The 18511-nt window shown below is 53.5% G+C and overlaps 3 protein-coding genes across 3 annotated transcripts; 1 reads left to right on the plus strand and 2 right to left on the minus strand.

The window, feature by feature from the left end:
• Window positions 1–220: 220 nt before the first annotated feature.
• On the minus strand, window positions 221–2229 carry TGAM01_v208077 (hypothetical protein; the record flags this gene model as incomplete). The annotated part of the gene is made up of 3 exons (XM_024550245.1): window positions 221–1430; window positions 1523–2087; window positions 2157–2229. The coding sequence occupies 3 exons, from the start codon at window positions 2227–2229 to the stop codon at window positions 221–223; spliced, it is 1848 nt and encodes a 615-aa protein (XP_024405015.1).
• Window positions 2230–9016: 6787 nt separating this feature from the next.
• TGAM01_v208078 (hypothetical protein) lies at window positions 9017–11987 on the plus strand (the record flags this gene model as incomplete). Its single annotated transcript, XM_018809237.2, has 3 exons — window positions 9017–9112; window positions 9277–9662; window positions 9797–11987. The coding sequence occupies 3 exons, from the start codon at window positions 9017–9019 to the stop codon at window positions 11985–11987; spliced, it is 2673 nt and encodes an 890-aa protein (XP_018657505.2).
• A 1099-nt stretch (window positions 11988–13086) lies between these two features.
• TGAM01_v208079 (glycosyl hydrolase family 31) lies at window positions 13087–16180 on the minus strand (the record flags this gene model as incomplete). Its single annotated transcript, XM_018809238.2, has 3 exons — window positions 13087–15007; window positions 15085–15706; window positions 15814–16180. The coding sequence occupies 3 exons, from the start codon at window positions 16178–16180 to the stop codon at window positions 13087–13089; spliced, it is 2910 nt and encodes a 969-aa protein (XP_018657506.2).
• Between the last annotated feature and the right edge of the window lie 2331 nt (window positions 16181–18511).

Consider the following 18511-nt stretch of genomic DNA (forward strand, 5'->3'; position numbering starts at 1 on the left):
TTGAAAGTGCCGCCGCCGCCCATGGTATCAAAGCAAGACATTGTCATAACAACTCAAAGATCCAATTCCTCCATCATTCCCTCTTTCTGCGGGTAACAAAAGTTAAAAATATAGACAAAGAAATGTAATTCGAAAAAGCATTCAATCATGCCCTCATCACATCACCAATTTGATTCCGATAACGCCGTTATTCCAACTCTTTTAATTCATTTCCCACTCGTTAATACTGCAGATACTCTGGCTTCCGTGCCATGTTGATGGGAGGCGGCCTCTCATCATCGTCTAGTGGGTAAGGCGGGATCGACGTCTCCGAGTCTCTAGGCCGGTGGCCATATTCCGAAATGGGCGTCTTTGGTGGCAGAGGCGGCGCCATCTTGGCCGGCACTGCTGGCGGCTCTGGCTGAGTGGGCGACTTGAGTGACAGCGGCGCCGGATACTTTGGCTCCTCGTCGGGGCTCATAATGGCAATCTTGTCATCAGCAAATGGAGGAATCCTGTACTGGTTTGGGGACGACATGTCAACCACGTTGCTGTCGAGGACAGGGGCCGGTTTTCCGTAACGAGAGTGCCCGGTGCCCGGTCGAATGTGGTCGCTAGAGACTCGGGGCGAAGACAGGGTATTTGCCTGTAGATGTAAACTATCCGGCGCAGAATCAAAGGATGAACGGCTCCGGGGGGTTTGCGGGCTGTGTGCAAAAGTTGTTGGCATGTCACCGGGGAGTTCGATGGCAAAAGGTTGCTCATAGTTGGTGTCTGAAGTCGACTTGACCAACTCGGGCACGTTGGCAGAGTTGCGCTCCCATCGAATCTTTGCTCGGTGGATCTTGGCAAGCCTTGTCGAGATACCGTGGATCATCGTCTGCTCGTCTGGATTGGACATGTATCGTCGAGTACCAGTGCTGATTTCGCTGAGTCGGTTCCACTCATTCATGCCAAACTCACCAACGCCCACTTCGACGTTGAGGCGGTAGTAGTTTTCGACATTAACGCCGCGCTTTGAAAGATGCTCGTGGAGCATGTACTCGTGAATCTTTTCGCAGCCTTCAATCTTGGAGATCATCTTTCTCCGTGCCTCGGCGAATTCACCCAGGAATCCCTCGTACCATACTTGCTGGTTCCCGTCACTCCCACGAGGCCGCCTTCCAGTGCCAACGCTGACAAACACTCCCACTTCTCGTCCCGGCCATTCGTTAATCACTGCCTCATCCAACGCCTCGGGTGCGGGGTTGAAAGTGCCAGCGCCATCGTCGTGGAATATCGACTGGCCAATCTGAACAGGCTTGAAGGCCAGACCGATCGAGCAAGTCGCCCGTCCGGCCTCCCAGATCTTGCAGTCAAACTCTGGCGGAGGCTCTTTGCGAGAGTCGTATGAGCGCAGCAACACGGGGGGTGATCCTCGCTGGGATCCCTTGTACATTGCTGTTACGGCACTGTATATATCATGTTAGCCTTGGGATCAGAAATTATATACATAAGACGATAGAAGACGCGGGGGAGGAGAGGGGTTAATCTTGTAGCTTACGTCTTGGTTCTGTGCTCTCGGGCATCGTATAATCTTGCGTTTCCGTTGCCATGTCTCATATTCATCATCGGTCGAGTAGATACCTGGCCAGAAGGATGGCGCGCACTGAAACTAAGAGTACTGGCGTTGCTAGTGTGTCGCTTTACAGATCCTGAGCTTGAGCGACTTGATGAACGCAGGGGGTTGACGACTTCTACCTCGTGGTCGTTGCCTTCTTTTCCGTGGACCGTATGTTCCCAAACTCCCTGCTTGATGGCCTCCTCCAGTTTGCTGGCCTTGAAAAGCGTGGATCGGTATGGAATGCCCGCAATCGTCTTGTCCGTCTCAAACACCATCTTCGTCATCCGGACGTACAGCTCCTTGCAAGTCTCCAAGTCCAGGCGCAGCCTGCCCAGCATGATTGCGATCAAGCCGCCGGTGCCTGTGCCGATGATGAGGTCAAAGTGCTCGCATGGCTTCGGGATTTCGTGTCGTTTGGGTGCGCGGCCTTCGGTTTCGACAAAGGTTCGGTGCATGAGTTCCTGGATGATGATGAGCATGGAATAGCCTCGAACGCCTCCGCCGTCTATGATGGGTCCAGTGTTAGCAGCGATCAAGAAATAAGTAAAAAAAACAGAGTCACGCCATGTCATACCAAGAGACAGGATGCGCAGAGGCGGCCCTTTGGTGGTGTCCGACCTCCGGACTCCATACGAGTCCATTGACATGGCTGGCTGTTCGGCGCGAAGCTCTTGTCGATGTGCGCGCAATACCAGGATCCGCCGGATTACGAGATGGACGTTCAAAAAGGTTCAAGAACAAGAGTCGCGTCAAGAATGTAGCGCGAATAGACCCAGCCGAAGCGCAGTCGCCCAAGTGTAACTTTGTGTGTTTCGAATCCAAGTTGAGAAAGCCGCTTGCTTTTTGGTGTGCTCGATTGTCGGCCCCCGCCAAGTTCGGATGCGCTGGTGCTTCTGGTGGTGTTTTCGCTGTATCGCCGTCGCAATGCGGATAAATTGGGTCCGCAGACAGTATGAAATCACGAGGCTTGACGAAGATTGTGTCGCGAGGCGCAGTGGATAATGTGTCACCCAAAGCAGGTACCAAAAGTAAAATGGAAATCTGAAAAGGAAAAAGAATTAAACAAAGAAAACAGAAGAATACACTCGATGATTCATTAATTATATTCTATCCAATGTGCCGTGACGCAATCGCCCGGGTATACGAAGGTAGCCCTGCTGCTCTGCGTTCGGGGAGGGACCAGCAGCGAAGCGAGGGGCGCAGCGCCGAAGAAGCACTAGGGCGCCCACCAGGCAAACGTCACAGGGTCCTTTAGGCTCTTTGACCCAGCGGGTTGGCGGATTTCTGGCGTCTGTGGACCCTTCCAGACAGCGCCTAAGGCGTGAGACGATCGGCTGTGCGTGTCAGCGAAGATCAGGAACGGGCTTGCCGGGTCATGCGAAGCTGCAAGTACCGAAGCTGCCGCGCAGAGATGCTGCAGACGAGAGATCAAGTTTTTTGTTACGATATAAAGATTATTTACTTCGCTTCTTCCGTGTATCTTAGAAGCATCTTGGAGCCGAATTGCCGCGGGACAGTGCCGGATGGGAATGGAGATGGAAGCATAGAAGCGGAGAGAAGCCGACCCGATTGAGTGAGACGATACATGCAGGAATGGGTGTTCAATAATATAGTACCAAGGCACCAGACTACAGGCAGCCAAGAGCCCAAGAGCCCACGAGCAAGAGGCCACTGATGCCAAGTCTTACCTGTGCCGTCACGAGGGAAGTCTAATGTGACAGCTTGGGCGATAGTATTTTCTCTTTTCTCTTTTACTCTTCTTTCACTTCTATTGCATCTATGGCAGATGGAATAATATCAGCATGATTACAGGTAGGTAGGTATACTCGCAGAACCCTTCATCGAGTGCCTTCGGTGGATCAATCAGCAATCAAACTAGCTAGGTAGAGCCAGCTGCCGGAGATGGAAAAGCGAACCCCGTGTTTGTGTTTCTCGCGCTTTGTTTCGTGGGGGGAGCTTTTGAGGCTGTGCAGATTGGGCCGATACAGCAAGACGATCTATGGAGTGCGCCACGTGAGGCCATGACTGGCACGGCAGCTTTCAACGAGATGCCAAATCGCATTTTCCCCATGCGGAATGACTGTGCCTATTTGAAACGCGTTGGTTCTGATAGAATGCCCAAATAGTTGATGCTGGCTGGACCCCAGCGTCCGTTGCATCTGCATCTCTGTTCGCACCTACACGTACTAACGTACCAAGAAGAAGCAGTACATGTAAGCTGATAAAAGGGCCTTCTATGGCATGTCATGATTACAACGGATTCAAACTGCGCCTCTTATGCGCGCTCTATTCGATGCCAGCAAGGAAAGGCCATAAATGTGCAAGAGGCGCCATATATTTAGATTAACTGTGACATGCTGCTCTTTCTGACCTCCTCCCACAAGTAAATGTTGCGAGGCAGCCGGCTTCATCGCACTGTGCGTCTGTATGCATACAGAACAAGATCGTACAGTGCAAAGAACCCAATGCAACATTCGCCTGCGAGCGCTTTACGTCAAGATTTCGTACCAAAAAGATTGATACTACGGATAACAGCATCTTCCGTCCCCAGAAAGCTAATTCAGATTGGAGGCGAAGAGCCGGTGAGCATGAGCAAGGATGACTTTCCTTCTCTAGCGCTGGCGTTACGAGGAGGCGCAGATATGCTGCCCTTGGCATGTGTAATCATGGCGCCTATGTCTATGTCTTTGAGCGCTGAATTGTATCTAGACGGGTACATACCTATTCAACTACTTTTCTACGATGGCGGCGGCAATAATTACATACACTTCAATATCTACATGCAGCCTTGTGGTCTTCTTGTCGTGCCTGTAATCTGCTGGGTGGGATTCAAGGGAGAGAAGCGACAGGGATAAAAATAGAAATGTGGCTGGTAATGATTGGCACTCGTCCATCGCTTTACAGCTGTGGCTGGCCAGTTCCATTACGCGTAGGCGCCACATTTCTCTAGTACTTCAACCTGCGGTGGCGAGCTTCAACAGCTCAACTAGGAAGCACTGTCCAATTCCCGTGACGAAGAAGCAAATAGCTGTGGGAGCCTCGACCACTAGACGCTCGAGAACTGTGCTGCATCGTCTGATTCGGCGGCCTTTCATACGCGAACGTTTCATGCATCGCCACCGCGAGTTTTTGTGGGAATCTGGTTCCAGTCCCGAGTCAGTGGCTCAGCCTCGCCGTGCGACCCAGCTTTATGGCCTTTGTATGGAAGGGTAATAGGGGCACGGCATAGCGATTGACGGTGTCTGCAAGCAGGGCGTCTCTGTGTTGATTACGTCTTTACCAAGAGGAAACGCTGAAACGTAGTTGTAGCTGTAGCATGTCGTCGATGATGATCATGTCATGGACAATTGCCGATGCCGATTACAAATTCTTTGACGTCCTATTACTGTTGCTGGTAAGAGAATGCCGAGCCAATAGACCAATAGCCTGATATACAAATTAGCACTACCACCTGGGTGGTAATACTATTGCTAGTAGTATTACCGGACTATGGAATCCGGAATGAGACGCTGAAGCCGTACGAATGGCAATACGCCCTGAAGTGCTCCACATACAGACCTGTTACATGCCGCCCCACTGCAGAGGGCACGAGACGCACCTATCAATTCATTCAAGGCTGAAAAGAGACCTCACTACTCGCAGCTACAAGGCTACAGGCACAGGTACTCTCTCTTCTCTCTCTCTCTGTGTGTGTGTGTGTGGCCGTATTATTCTGGGCTCATTAATGTATCCCTCCTCCACTACACCCATAAGTACCGTACATGCACGTGTAAGTGGGATGGATAGCTGCAACTCTCAAGTAGCGTACATTCTAATGCCAGCTGCATACGAGAAAAGGAGGCAATTGCAGGTAAAGAGAAAACTGTTCTTTTGTAATTGATTACGGGACAACAATGGCATCGCCAGATCAGGCGCAAATGCAACGCTGTGGCGCTCCAGAGCACGTATAGGAAGCCTGAGCTGGGTCGAGCTGAAAACTCGCCGCAGGGATCTGAGGAAGCTTGTCTCCCATTGCTTCCGCATTTCAGTGTGACTTTCAGCTAGGGATGTTGAGAGCTTGTCCCCCGTCCCGCTCTTCCTGCAGCTTTGAGTGCAAGCCTCTTTTTCTTCATCCACTCTACAGTTAATCAGGCATTTGTTGTCTCAGTTGAGCTGTGGGTATTTCGCCGGCACAGTGACCACGTTAACCGCCAAATCCATGGGTCCGTGATGACATGATCACCCCGAGGTGAACACTCAAGTACATGTACCTATGTACTCGTGTGGTTCTACTCAGCTGCTATACTGTAGGAGATCCAATGGCACGCAAAGGACACAGCTGCAACATGCTGCCACCAGATACCGGATAGTCCTGCAATAAATCTGGACGTGGAACTATTGAGGTCCGCAGGCAGGTACTTGTATCGTCAACATGCAGGGTGCCAGTAGTGTATGTAGTTGATGCTCCCTTCCAAGCCGCCAATACATGTAGGAAGCTCAGCGACAAAATTGAATGGCTATACTAGTAGCTACACGCACTTGCACATAGATACCAGATTCAATGGCTTCAAGTCCATGTTGCCGTTGGCTGCAGGCACGGGACGGCGCGGCTTTGCGACAGCTGGACTGGCCGCGGTATCCGTTGCATGTCCACTCTTCCCCCTCTCGCTTTCGCTTTTCCAAGGGACCGTCGCCGCATACAAAACCACGGTGAGCCGCTCCGATAGCCGCCACATTCGCTGTTTGCTCCATTCAACTATGCCCAGCGCAGTCTAGAAGAAGGCCCCGACGTCAAATAGTCGCAGACCTGCAGCAGACTGGCTTCGGCATCCTCTGCTGCTAGAAAGAAAGGCGGCAGCAAAGGGTCGCACTGTTGGCGGTGGACGCCCCTCGCCTTTCACAATCCCGGGCGAGGCTGCGAGATGATTCGCCGGGCTGACGTCGAGGCTACAGGACAGGCCGCGGTGGCTACGAATCAAGCAACGCGCGGCCCATGCAGGCTGGACACCAGACGGCTTCGCTGCACGACTACATGACTACATGTACCTCGTACTGTAGCAGTTTGGGGTCGGTCGGTGGTTTTAATTCCCTCTTCAGCTTTGCTTTCCGCGGGTTTGGCAGCTGGCGTGTGCCCAGGGCTGCGGTCCTGGGAGCTATGTGGCATCATGTTCAAATGTTTGCTGCTGAAATAGTGGTGGGTGGACCAAGGACTGGAGGCTGCATGAAGCTTCAGTGTCGTATCAAGCGAGGCACTGCAAGATGAGGGTGACACCAGGCCTCAGCACATGAATTATTACGTATTGATACATGTACATGTAGTCTCCGGGCTGGCTGTCAGTGCGCCAGACGAGATTGAGATTGTCCGTCGGTGGCCCTCCCTCAACTTCCAAGTTCTTACACGCGTGGCGTTTACAGAGCATTGCCAGTTGCTTGGACTAGACCTGCATGCTATCGTTGCTAAATATATCAACAGATGTGCCAAGGCGATAAGCTGAGCATTACCGCGCCGCAAATAAGATTGAAGACTATAAGGTTGTTGGGCAGGGACACTTGGGCGTCTCATCGAGATTCCTCATAGGCACATACACCATTACTTGAGGTACATATGGCAGTCAAGATGGCATTGAGCTTAGAAGAGTACAGCTGGCTTGGATTTTTGGGAGCTCGAGACATGATGATGTGTGCTGCGCTTAGTACATGTAGGACCTGCCTTAGCATATGGGCTAATGCCTGTGCTGCGAGTTGAGCACCCGTCCATGCCAGGATGGAGGTGATGAAGCTAGGGCAGACAGATTATACGGAGCACCTTGGTGAATACTACTGCAGTAGGCATAGCAAGGCACCAGCCGTGCCATTTACATTTCATAGGTAGCTGTGATATGCATGGCTTGGATGTTTGGGGGCAGAAAGAGACGAATTCCCACTCATGTACACAGCTTGATATTTCCAGCGTCACTTGCGAGTACTGCTCCTTCTAATGCGGTATGGAGAGTCCCACCATCAACAAAAAGTAAACACGTCCTCGACGGCTTTAAATGAGACAAGAGGCTCATGGAAGGGAATAAAACGAAGGAAATAAAACGAAGGGAATAAAACGAAGGGAATGAAAAGAAGAGAAATGTCACAGCTCGCCAAGGCTCCTCTCAGCACCCTTGCCTTGCGCTGTTTCATCCAGATGGCGCCGGCCGCCCCCTCCTCGGCCTCTGTGCCAATCCTTCAGCAGCAGCCAGGCCGTGGCGGAGGTACAGGCTACATGCAGGCTACTCGCGGCCATATGCCGGTCCGGGGGCAGGTTCCCGGCGATTCGCTTGCCGCGCAGGTACCGAGTACGAGCTGTCTGTTACAGCCGACGCCAGGCCCGGAGCCTGATGCAATCCAATCAATCAATTGCTGGCTTTTGCACTCGTTTCGAGCCTCTGGCGTCTCGTCTCCATAGCAGGTCGATACAGACAGGCCAGGACAGACCCTGCCGCGCTGAGGATCACCAGCACCAGCACCAGCACCAGCACCAGTGACAGTGACAGCGACGCTGCCGTGTCGTGTCATGTCATGCTACGCTGGAGAGCGGCACTTGCATGCCGCCACCAGCCAACTCGGGCTGTCGATTCGTGTCGACCGTGGCAGAGGCCTCGAGCCGGCATCCCATCCACCCAATAACGCGGCGGCTGCAGCTCCAGCTCCAGCCATAGGCCATGCACGGCACTCAGCCAGCCCACGATGGACCACTGAAGACCCAGCCCAGTCCAGTCTCTAGCCCAGCCCAGCCCAGCCGGGCCTTGCGCTTCGTTGTGCCTCTCTTTGTCTCTCGTCTATCAATGTCCAGTCCAGTCCAATCCAGTCCACTCTGTCTCTCAGCCGGGCTTGCGCTGCGCTGTCCCCGTCAAAAACCACCTCGGCTACCGGCCAATGGGCGCCGCTGCTCAGGCCCTGCACAGCCAGGCGGCCCGCCAACTAAAATATAGCGGCTTGGTCCTTCCCTGGAACGCCCCAGCCCCAGAGCCCCAGCGCCCAAAAGCCCCTACCGACTGACTTCATCCGTAACGCTGCACCGGACTGGACTGGGCTGGGCTGGCAAATACTGACAGCCTCGCCAGAGCCTTGAGCCACTCCCTCGCAGCTCCCCTCTTCCCACCCCCAAAAAAAGGTCCAGCCTTACTCCCTCGTCCTCTTTTGCTGTCTCACCTCATCTCTGCCTTTTCCCAGCCGGCCGTCGTTTTGCTCTCGCTGCCACGCTCCCAACGCCCGCGGCCCCCAATTGCCATCTGCTGCTTCTCTGCCGCTGCCGCTGCCGCTACTCTCGAGGCTGTCGTGTCGTGTCTGCATTCAATCCAGCAATCTAGCAATTCAGCAATCCAGCATCCCAGGCCCCTCCGACAGTCTCCAGGGCCTCGTCCAGCTCTCTCCTCGTCTCCCTCGTCTCCCTCGTCTCGCCGTGCCTCCTCACCGAGCCTGTCCATGGAACCGTCCAATAAAAAGCGGAAGCTGGCTCCCAAAGTCAACACTTCTGCAGCTCCCAATCCTCAGCCTGCTGCGCAGTATTCTCACGAGACGGTTAGCCTTGCATCTCTTCCAACTGCCTCGCCAGTCTCGCTCGCTCGCCATCTCTGTCCATCTCCCTTTTACTTTTACTTTTTCTTCCCCTTTACCTACCTTTCCCTTGCTGCCTCTTTTACTTCTAGTACTGGTTGCTAACGTGTGCCGTTGTCCATGTCCAGCCACAACAACAGCCTTACCCCGTACACGATGTCCCGGTTGCCGAACGACAAGACTTCGAGGCCTTTGCGCGCCACCTACAGGATGCCGCCATGCTGATACAGCGCCAGACAGAGCGGCCGCCTCACAGCGACGTATCTGTCTTGCTGCTGAACTGGGAGGAAGATCGCACCGTTGATGAGGATGTCGTTGCGATGGAGCAGGTCATGCAGAAGCAGTATGGCTTCAACACGCAGCGCTGGCAGATTCCCACCGTACCCAATCCAAGCATCAAGCTCGGCGTCCAGATGGCCTCTTTTCTCGAAAACGCTAGACCCAACCATCTCCTCATCATATACTATGCTGGCTACGGCTACGCCGGCCCCGACGGACAGCTATATTGGGCCTGGTGAGTTTTCTGTCATTCGCGGCGCTCTTTAACCATCTCTCGTCTCCCATTCCTTCTCCTTCTGCTCTTCTACCACCCTCATATCATGTTCACTGCAAATCCGCCATCGTCTCTAACATTGCTTGCCCGTCTAGCAATGCTCGCGAAGATGCCGCCAAGCTTAAATGGGATGGTGTAAAGTGTCTGTTCGAAGATGCCCAGTCCGACATCCTCTTGCTTCTTGATACGTGTGCCAAGCCAGACCCCACAGCTGCCGGCAGCCACGGCGTGAAGCAGGCAATTGCAGCTTGCTCGCCAGAGCACAAGCTCCGTGATGATCCCGGCCAGCGCTCCTTCACCTCGTATCTCGTCGAATCGCTCCACAAGCTAAGTAGCGCGCAGCAGCCCTTTAGCTCTCAGAGGCTTTGGGAAGAGACTTGCGTCCTCAAACAGCAACAGCAGCAACAACATGCAAACAGCCCCGCCACAGCTCCTTCGACGCCGCCCGTATTGCCCATCTTCTTCACCCTCACTCCCGCAAAGGGGCACGGCTTGATGCTGGCTTCAATGGTGGGCAGAGCGCCTGCACCTCCTCCGAATGGCGTAGATGTACCAGACGCCCAGAGCGGTCGTGCTCGTGAAGACAATCTCATCGACGCAGACTCCGTTGCTGATCTCAGGTTCGAAGAGGCTCGGATCCTGGTCTGCACAACGTTTGTCGGGGATGCGAGCCCAGATATGTCATACTTCCACCAGTGGCTGCAGAACAAGCCGACCCTCAGCGCTGCCATTGCCGTCGAGGGCATGTTCCTTGGCCCCCCCACCATGCTGCTGATATCAATGCCCCACTCCATATGGAATGTCGTCCAGCACGATAAAGTCTGCTGCTTTTTGGGCTACATTAGTTCTCATAACATGATTCATCTGTATGAAAAGCTGGTGGGACCGGGCGGCATCCGGCCCTCTGCCAAGGAAGTGGAAGATGGCCGCATCTTGTTGGAGGCCAGGGAGCTGGCGGCGGGGACACCCTCGCGCGCTCGCCGGGAGCCAGACCCGTATCTTCATGCAGCGGCCCGAGATGGCCTTGAATACAGGTCACAAAGCAGCCCCTCTGGAGCAGCATATACCCCGGCCACCCCTCGGAACATTGCGCCGATAAAGCCAAAGGACGAGGTCGAGGATTCTGCCGAGATGCAGGAAGCCGCCGAACAGCTCAAGGCCCTGAGCCATGTCCGGCCGAGAGGCGACGATGGCCCTCCTCCTCCTCCCCCTCCTCCTCCTCCTCCTCCTTCTCACCCACCTATTCCCGTACCGGCTGCTCCTACGACGCTCCCTGCCCTCCCTCCTCTTCCTCCAATTTCTGCACTTCCGCCGTCTCCAGTGCTTCCTGCAGTACGACAACACCGGACAACGCTTCCAGATGGCATCCCCGAATCGAGACAGTGTGAGCCGGGCTCATCCCGCGACATTGTCGACTCTGGAACCGCCGATGGCATGGCTGCGGACTCTGCTGCGCATTTGCGAATGAAGGCGCCGCGGCGGTCTCTTCCCAAGCAGGAGACCCGTTGCAACCACTGCAGCCACGCACCATTCAAGGATACGTCGTCTCTCCGTAAACACATTGCTGCCGCCCACACAAGGCCTTTCCCCTGTGCCTTCTCCTTTGCTGGCTGTGCTAGTACGTTTGGATCAAAAAATGAATGGAAGCGCCACATCGCCTCACAGCATCTCTGTCTAACATACTACTGCTGTTCCGCGTGCCCGCAGAGTGCGGTGGAGGGCAAGGGTAACGAGTTCAACCGCAAGGATCTCTTCACGCAGCATCTCCGCCGGATGCACGCTCCCTTCCAGATCAAAAGAACCATTGCCAAGGGCGACAGCAAGCTGATGGCCGAGTGGGATGCCCACGTCAAGGAAATGCAGCAGTCCTGCCTGGTCACTCGGCGGCACCCCCCTCAAAAGTCGGCTTGTCCCAGGAAAGAATGCAATGCCGTTTTCGAGGGGCCCACGTCGTGGGATGAGTGGACTGAGCATGTGGGGCGGCACATGGAGAAGGGCGAGGCCCAACGGCTGGGCATCGACAAGCTGCTGGCAGAATGGGCTCTTGATGAAGGCATCATTGAGCTGAGAAGCGATGGAGAGTACCGCCTGTGCGCCACAAACGGCGTTTTCCCCAGCAGCAGCAGCAGCAACGGTGGTATGAACAACGGAATCGCCGTTCATTCTCAGCCAGCGCTAGAGCACAAAGAATCCACCCTCTCACTCGCCGAACATGCGTCTTCCGCAGAAGAGACTCCGGCAATGGAAGCTAAGCCGGCTGAGGATACGATAATGGCAGAGGGATGAGCCCTTTAGAAGACTTTGTCCTTTTTGGAGCAACAATATGGGGCCACTTATCATCCATTGGAACTGACTAGCTTACGAATTCCTGGCCGTCACTCATTGTCGCTGTTTCACCAGATCTCTTTGTGAATGCATACATGATTCCATATTGTGTATACAAATCCGAGAATGACTAACGAAAGTTACGACAAGGGCAGTCTGCCATGTTGCATCTCATTTCCCCTTTTTTTTTTCATCTCAATCTGTCTGTCACTCCCGTGCATAACACAATCATCAAGTTCAAAGCCTAGGTTTGCGATTCGCGGCGTTTACATATATTGTTCTGGCTCCGAATAGTTCTTTTCTCCTTTTCTCTTTTTTTCCCTTTGTTTCTTTTTCGCCGCACTTGTCTTATTTCCTTTGTTCCTCATGGGCGGCGTTGGTAAGGTTGACATCCATTGGAACGGCATCAAACAGTGATACAGCGGCGTCTTTTTTTTCCATACCATAGTTTTCCAACCTTTTGCTCTCCGGAAGCGGTGTACTTTCGGAATATTCATGCTCATTTTTCCAAAGAATCCTAGGGTCAAACACACAGAACTGATGGGCCGAGTGGGAAAGAAGGAAGGATACAAGCACACATACAATCTTTTGAACAAAGAAATTGCTTGGACGGAGCTCGAAAGAAAGAAAGAAACAGGCATCTATAGGGCCGGCTTGTAGACTTCTGTTCCTTTGCAATAGAATGGTAGACGTAGGAATGTTACAATGTCAAAGTCTATTAGCTCAAGGATATTACTTGCTCTTTTTACGTCAAGTTACATGTATTTGTAAAAGCCTTCAATTACGTGTAATCATGAAAAACCATGAGAACAATAGAGAACAATAGAATCACTCGCATAAAGAAAAAAAAATCAAGAAAAGTATTTTGTTATTCATATGCCAAGAAACCATAATCTTGTAATCTTGCTGTGCCTTGATAAAACAAAAGAGTACTATATACATGAAATGCCCTTGGGGCATAGCAGCGCCACAACTATATATCCATCAGTTGACCAAGCGAATGACAAGACTCCCAGAGTGTTTTAACCATGACAAAAAAGGAAAGAGAAATTCAACAGCTTTAACCAATTCTAATAGAAGTAGGTCCGTTCAGCGGCAGGTTAACATTGAAAGACTTGCTATTGCCACTGGCTCCAAAGTTGGGCTTGAGAACAGCCGACGAGCCGCCCAGAATAGTCACCTTGGAGATGACAAATGGCACTCGGAGGTCGAATGTGCCGCCCAGGATGAAGAGACCCTTCTTGTACGTAAAAGTAACGTGGGTGATGGCCTTTTGGTTGATGGACTCGCCGTCGTCGAGGTAGAGCTCGCCCGTAGCGGAGCCTGAGGCGTCAAGCGGGATGAGAAGCTCAAAGTTCTGCTTGCGGAGCTCGGTGGTGGTGTTTGTGGACTTGATGCGGAGGGGCATGATGACACCGCCGCGGATGAAGAGCGGGATGGACGTGGTGTCGACGCCGGTGATGAGGTGGTTTGTAGCACCGCCGGCAATCTGGGCGTGGGTGTACCAGTCGTAGAAGATGTCGTCGGGGAGATAGACGTTGACGCTGGTGGAGCCCTGCGCGGTGACGGGGGCGACAATCAGGCCTGGGCCGAAGAAGTATTGGAGCTCCAGGGCCCAGGTGGCCTGGTCGTTGGGGTACTTGAAGAACATCGGGGTAACCGCTGGCTCGCCGTTGGTGGAGTGGCGGTACATGGCAGTGTAGATGTAGTCGAGCAGGCGGTAGCGGATGTCAATGGCCTTGCGCGCGCTGTTGGCCACCGATGTCCACCGGTAAAACTCCTGGCCAATGTTGCCAAGGTCGTTGTGGTTGCGGTAAAAGGTGCTGAAGGCGCCGAGCGAGGCCCATCGAGCGCAGAGCTCCTCGTTTGTGTTGCCGCCAAAGCCACAGACATCGGAACCGACCATGCCAAACTGGAAGAGCGAGGTGAATGCCAACATGGTGCGGATGGAGACGGTGTAGAAGCTCCATTGCGACTGGTTGTCTCCGAGCCAGTGGCCGACCTTGGAGCCGGCGCCGGCAAAGGTGCTGCGGGTGATGACCATGGGCCGAAGACCGGGTCGACGAGCCTCCATGGCATCGCGCGAGGCCGACGACATCATGGTGCCGTAGAGGTTGTGCGTGTCGTACATGGCGAGGCCATTCTGGTGGATGAGATCGGTGTTGACGGTGTGGTTGGAGATGCCACCCTTGTCAGAGTTCCAGGAGACCTGATAGGCGGCCTTGTTGTGGATGGGGTACTTGGGATAGAGCAAGTCACGGCCGGGCAGGCCCTTTTGGTTGCCCGAATTGTTGTCAGTGGTGGTTGTGGAAACAGAGGCGCTGGCCTTTACGTCGACGGGTAGAACGCCACTACCTGCATTGATTTGCAGCATCTGAGACTGGTCATCGCGTTTGCTGTGGCATCCCCCGGGCTGGAAGTCACACGGCCAGCCGGGCAGCGGACGAGGTGGTGACCGGACCGCCGGTGGGGCCGGGGGGTAGCCTATGGCGGCCTTATACGGGTCGTCACAGGGGAAGTTGCACGGGAAGTTGCTGGGCTCGTTCATGTCGATCCACAGGGCATCAATATCCAGACCGGTGTCGGCATTGAAAAAGGTCTGGAACTGGCCGTTCCAGTACGATGTGACGTTGGCAGAGAACCAGTCGGGGAAGACGGTGACACCGGGCCAGACGACGCCGATCCAGACGGAGCCGTTTTGGCGCAGCAGAAAGATGTTATCCTCCAGGCCTTGGTTGGCCGGCGGGTAGTCTTGGTAGGCCACAGCAGGGTCAACCATGACGACGTAGTGCTGGTCATTAGCATGGAGGTGGTCAACAAGTTCGCGCATCATGGGCATGGGGAAACGCTGTGGGTCGACGCTGAAGACTCGTCGACGGTCCATGTAATCGATGTCGGTCCACATGGTCTCAAGGGGGATGTTGGCCAAGCTGTAGTTTTGGACAACTTCAGCGACATTGAAGGCATCTTGGTATCCGTATCTATAAGCAGGCACACATGTGTTAGTTGTCGTGCTCCAATTCACATATATTGGGACATCTCTTCTGGTAATTCATACCTGCACTGGTGGAAGCCTAGACCCCAGTATGGCTGCATGGTTGGGAAACCGGCAAATTCACCATACTGCTGCACAGCCGCGACAGGAGTAGGTCCAGCAACAAAGTAGAAGTCAAACACACCACCAATGGTGTTGTACTCGAGATACTGGTTGCCAGAAGCGTCCTTGTTGATCATGATGTCCATTCCATTAGAGTTGAGGAACAGGACACCATGAGACCCCGTAGAACGGTGCTCAAGATAGAAGGGGTGAGTTCCGTAGAGATTCGAGTTGGCAGGAATGCCGTAGCTGTCCTGGTTCCACATCGTGCGGATGTAGTTGGTCGTCTGCAGGCGGAGAGAGTCGGAATGCTCGCCCAAGCCGTAGAGATTTGGGTTCGCAGGCAGGCTGGTGCGCAGGCGAAGATACTGTGACTCGAAGACAAGCGACGCCGGGGAGGTGTTGAAGATGACCTCGCCGGTTCTGGCGCGGGTGATGTTGAAGGAGAAGGGGCTCGCGGTGTAGCTGAACTTGAGGTTGCTCAGTTGCGATGGGATTGCGCCTCCGGGCCGTGGGAAGACGGATTCGGGGACTTGGTAGACCTGGTTGCCTTTGTCCTGGATGAGGACGTGAACGCGGTCCGCTGGGAAATTGTCAGTTGAATGAAGCTTGAATCAATTGCAGCGTATCACGCCAATGGCTCTCAGAACGAGTGCCTTCACAGCTCTAGGGTCAGCAGCTCCGACTTACCGGTCTGGTAGGTGACCTGGAGAATGAGGTTCGGCAGGTCGGTTCCGTACACATTGCACGCAGCTCCGGCCAGCGTCAGATCGGCCGTGACGCCGGTGGGCGTAACGCGAACATTGGAGGCATTGTAGCCCGGGCAAGCAGCCAGAGCGTCGGTGGCAGCTCCATCGCGGTGGAAGATGGCGGCGGCAGAGGTGAGCCCCGCGAAGAGGGCGGCCTTCCAGTGAACCATCATCGCGACTGTGACGACGGCGAGGGTGATGGCGAGAGTAGGGCTGAGTCTCGGCATGATGGCGGTGATGCTGGCAATGCCATATATATACCTGTATATACCTGTATGTACCTGTATCGTATCCCTGGTCGCAAACATGGATGGCCGCTGGTTCGGCCAAGACAGCGTTGAATGCCGGAGGAGGACGATGTCTTGGCTGGCCCCTGTCAGATGCTCCTGCCCACCCGCAAGCTTAGCTCGTCAGCTGTCACCGGCCAGGACGAGTCGAGTGCGGCATGGAGATGCAGGCTGCTGCTATGCTCTATTCTGCTAGTAACGGTTAGGCAATGGTCAGGCAGTGGCCAATTCAAGGCAGAGCAGCGGTGGATACAGACGAGCGCGAGGAGGGGCACAGACAAGTGTAAAGTATGTAGTGCTTGTCTAGCTAGGCATGGTATCATCGTGCATCTCCAAGACACGGGACCCCGGCCGATGGGGCTCGCGTCGAGTTGGGGTTGATTGCTGGGCCAAGGGTGCGAGAGCAGATTCCTAACAGAATCACCACTACCAAGAGGCCTTGGTACCTTTTAGCCCACTAGAGGCATCTAGCGTGCGACAGCGGGCAAATGGGATCGAGGAGATTTGATGAATGCGAGAATAGTGAGACAAGAGTCGTGCTGTCCAAGACATTGTTGATCGGGCTGCCAGGGGAAGAGCAGGGAGCCGCATGTTTTTCCGTCTTCCCGACTTGTTTAGTGGGCTATCCTTGTCCATGTCCATGTTGTTCGTGTCTGGCTGTGGAAACATGTCCGTTGGCGGGAATTCGATAAAAAAGAAGCAGCTCAAGCATCCGGGTTGAAGAGCTGAGAGACATGATTGAAACGTGCATAAGGACTAAATGTGGCATCCTATTGCACGTGCCAGGTTCTTATTTTTCGTCCTTGGGAGCAGAGTCAGCATCATCATGGAACAAAACTTGAGCATTATCAATGATCTCATGCAGCGATAAGAGCCTTCAGCGGCCTTTGTCCCTCTAAGCGCCTCTGTACCTGCGCAACCCGCATCCCCAACTCCCCCGCACCACGCCTCGTGCCATTTTATTTTTCTGGGGGCGCACAGGGCACAGACAAGGTTCGTCCCCCCCTGAAGCCGCCACCCGATGCGCCGCGGGCTGCTTTTCGCCGGGCCTAAAACCCGCTAAACGCTACAAAGTAGGACTAGCATGGCGTTACCCCGTATAATTGGAGCCTCTGCCGTCGGCAGTGATTTTCAGCCAGATTCACACATGCTCGCAAAAGCAGTTTCGAGTTAATATTAAATTGCATGTACAATTTAATATTTGCACTCGTGAATAGCGGTTACTCGGTTACTCATTTGAACGCCGGAGAATCTTCATCATCCCAGTTTCTCCATCCAGTCGCGTAACGGCCCGACTCAAAGGGCGTCGAACTGTTTGTATCCATCTACGGCACTCATGCTTGAGCGCGTGTAAATTACATTAGTCCGCCAACCGGAATGAGACGCCAGTGTCGAGGGCGACTGATGAGCACGGGTCAAATATTGCTACCCAAGACCAAGTATGGAGGGCATCTAATGCAGTCTATAAGCATTCAGGAGCCCCTCTGGCACTTTTTGTAGTATTTGCAGCACTATTTGCAGTGAATATTTGGTCATGTTATGCAGCAGTTTGGCGAAGCCTCCAACTTCTCACTAGTCATTTACACATGCAGATCATCAGACTTTGCAGCGTCGCAGCACTGCAATCGATCTCAATCAGACGATCCCCCTTACTTCCAGCAAACGTGCTAGAGGTAGCAGTCTTGGGGTTTCATTTGCCCTTATTTTTTTCAGTGTATACACACACGGTGTATTAGGAGTAGCAACCGTGATGGAGTACATAATTCCATCTGCATATGATGAGCTGATCTATATCACTCGAAATTAACTGCGTGCATGTGATACATCCGGGTAGCCGTTGGATTCGGCCGGCTCTAGACCCTCAAAGCAGCGAAAGGCGAAGATGGAAATATTTTTGCGATCAAATCCATGTAACTCTACTACTACATGTTTTCTTCGTCCCGGCACGGTAGCATCAGTCGCGGTCGACAAGTTCCGAATGGTGGCACCGCATCACTACCAAAGAGGGTGTGGTAATTTCCCGCCCGCCAACCGGCGAGCTCGGTTCGCGTCACGGTCCTTGGCTCATGGGATCTCTAGTGGAACTCTAGAGATCTGTAGTGGCGATATAATTTCGTTTTTACTTTCTTTCATTCTTCCCCACGAAATACACATCATAAACCTTCATTTACCGCTCCCCATCCTGCTATGTAAGCTACATCTCATCACTCCACGTGAACATAAACCTGTACCAATTTCTGATATTTTCTTTGGCACCAAGTACCCGGCACCCCTTGAGAATGAATTTAAGCTACGAAAGGCTTCACCTTCTTGTATAGGCCAAGATTCCGCCTGGACCTTTTTTACATCTAA

This window comes from Trichoderma gamsii, assembly GCF_001481775.2.
Source record: "Trichoderma gamsii strain T6085 chromosome Unknown Scaffold_32.2, whole genome shotgun sequence".
NCBI lineage: Eukaryota > Fungi > Ascomycota > Sordariomycetes > Hypocreales > Hypocreaceae > Trichoderma > Trichoderma gamsii.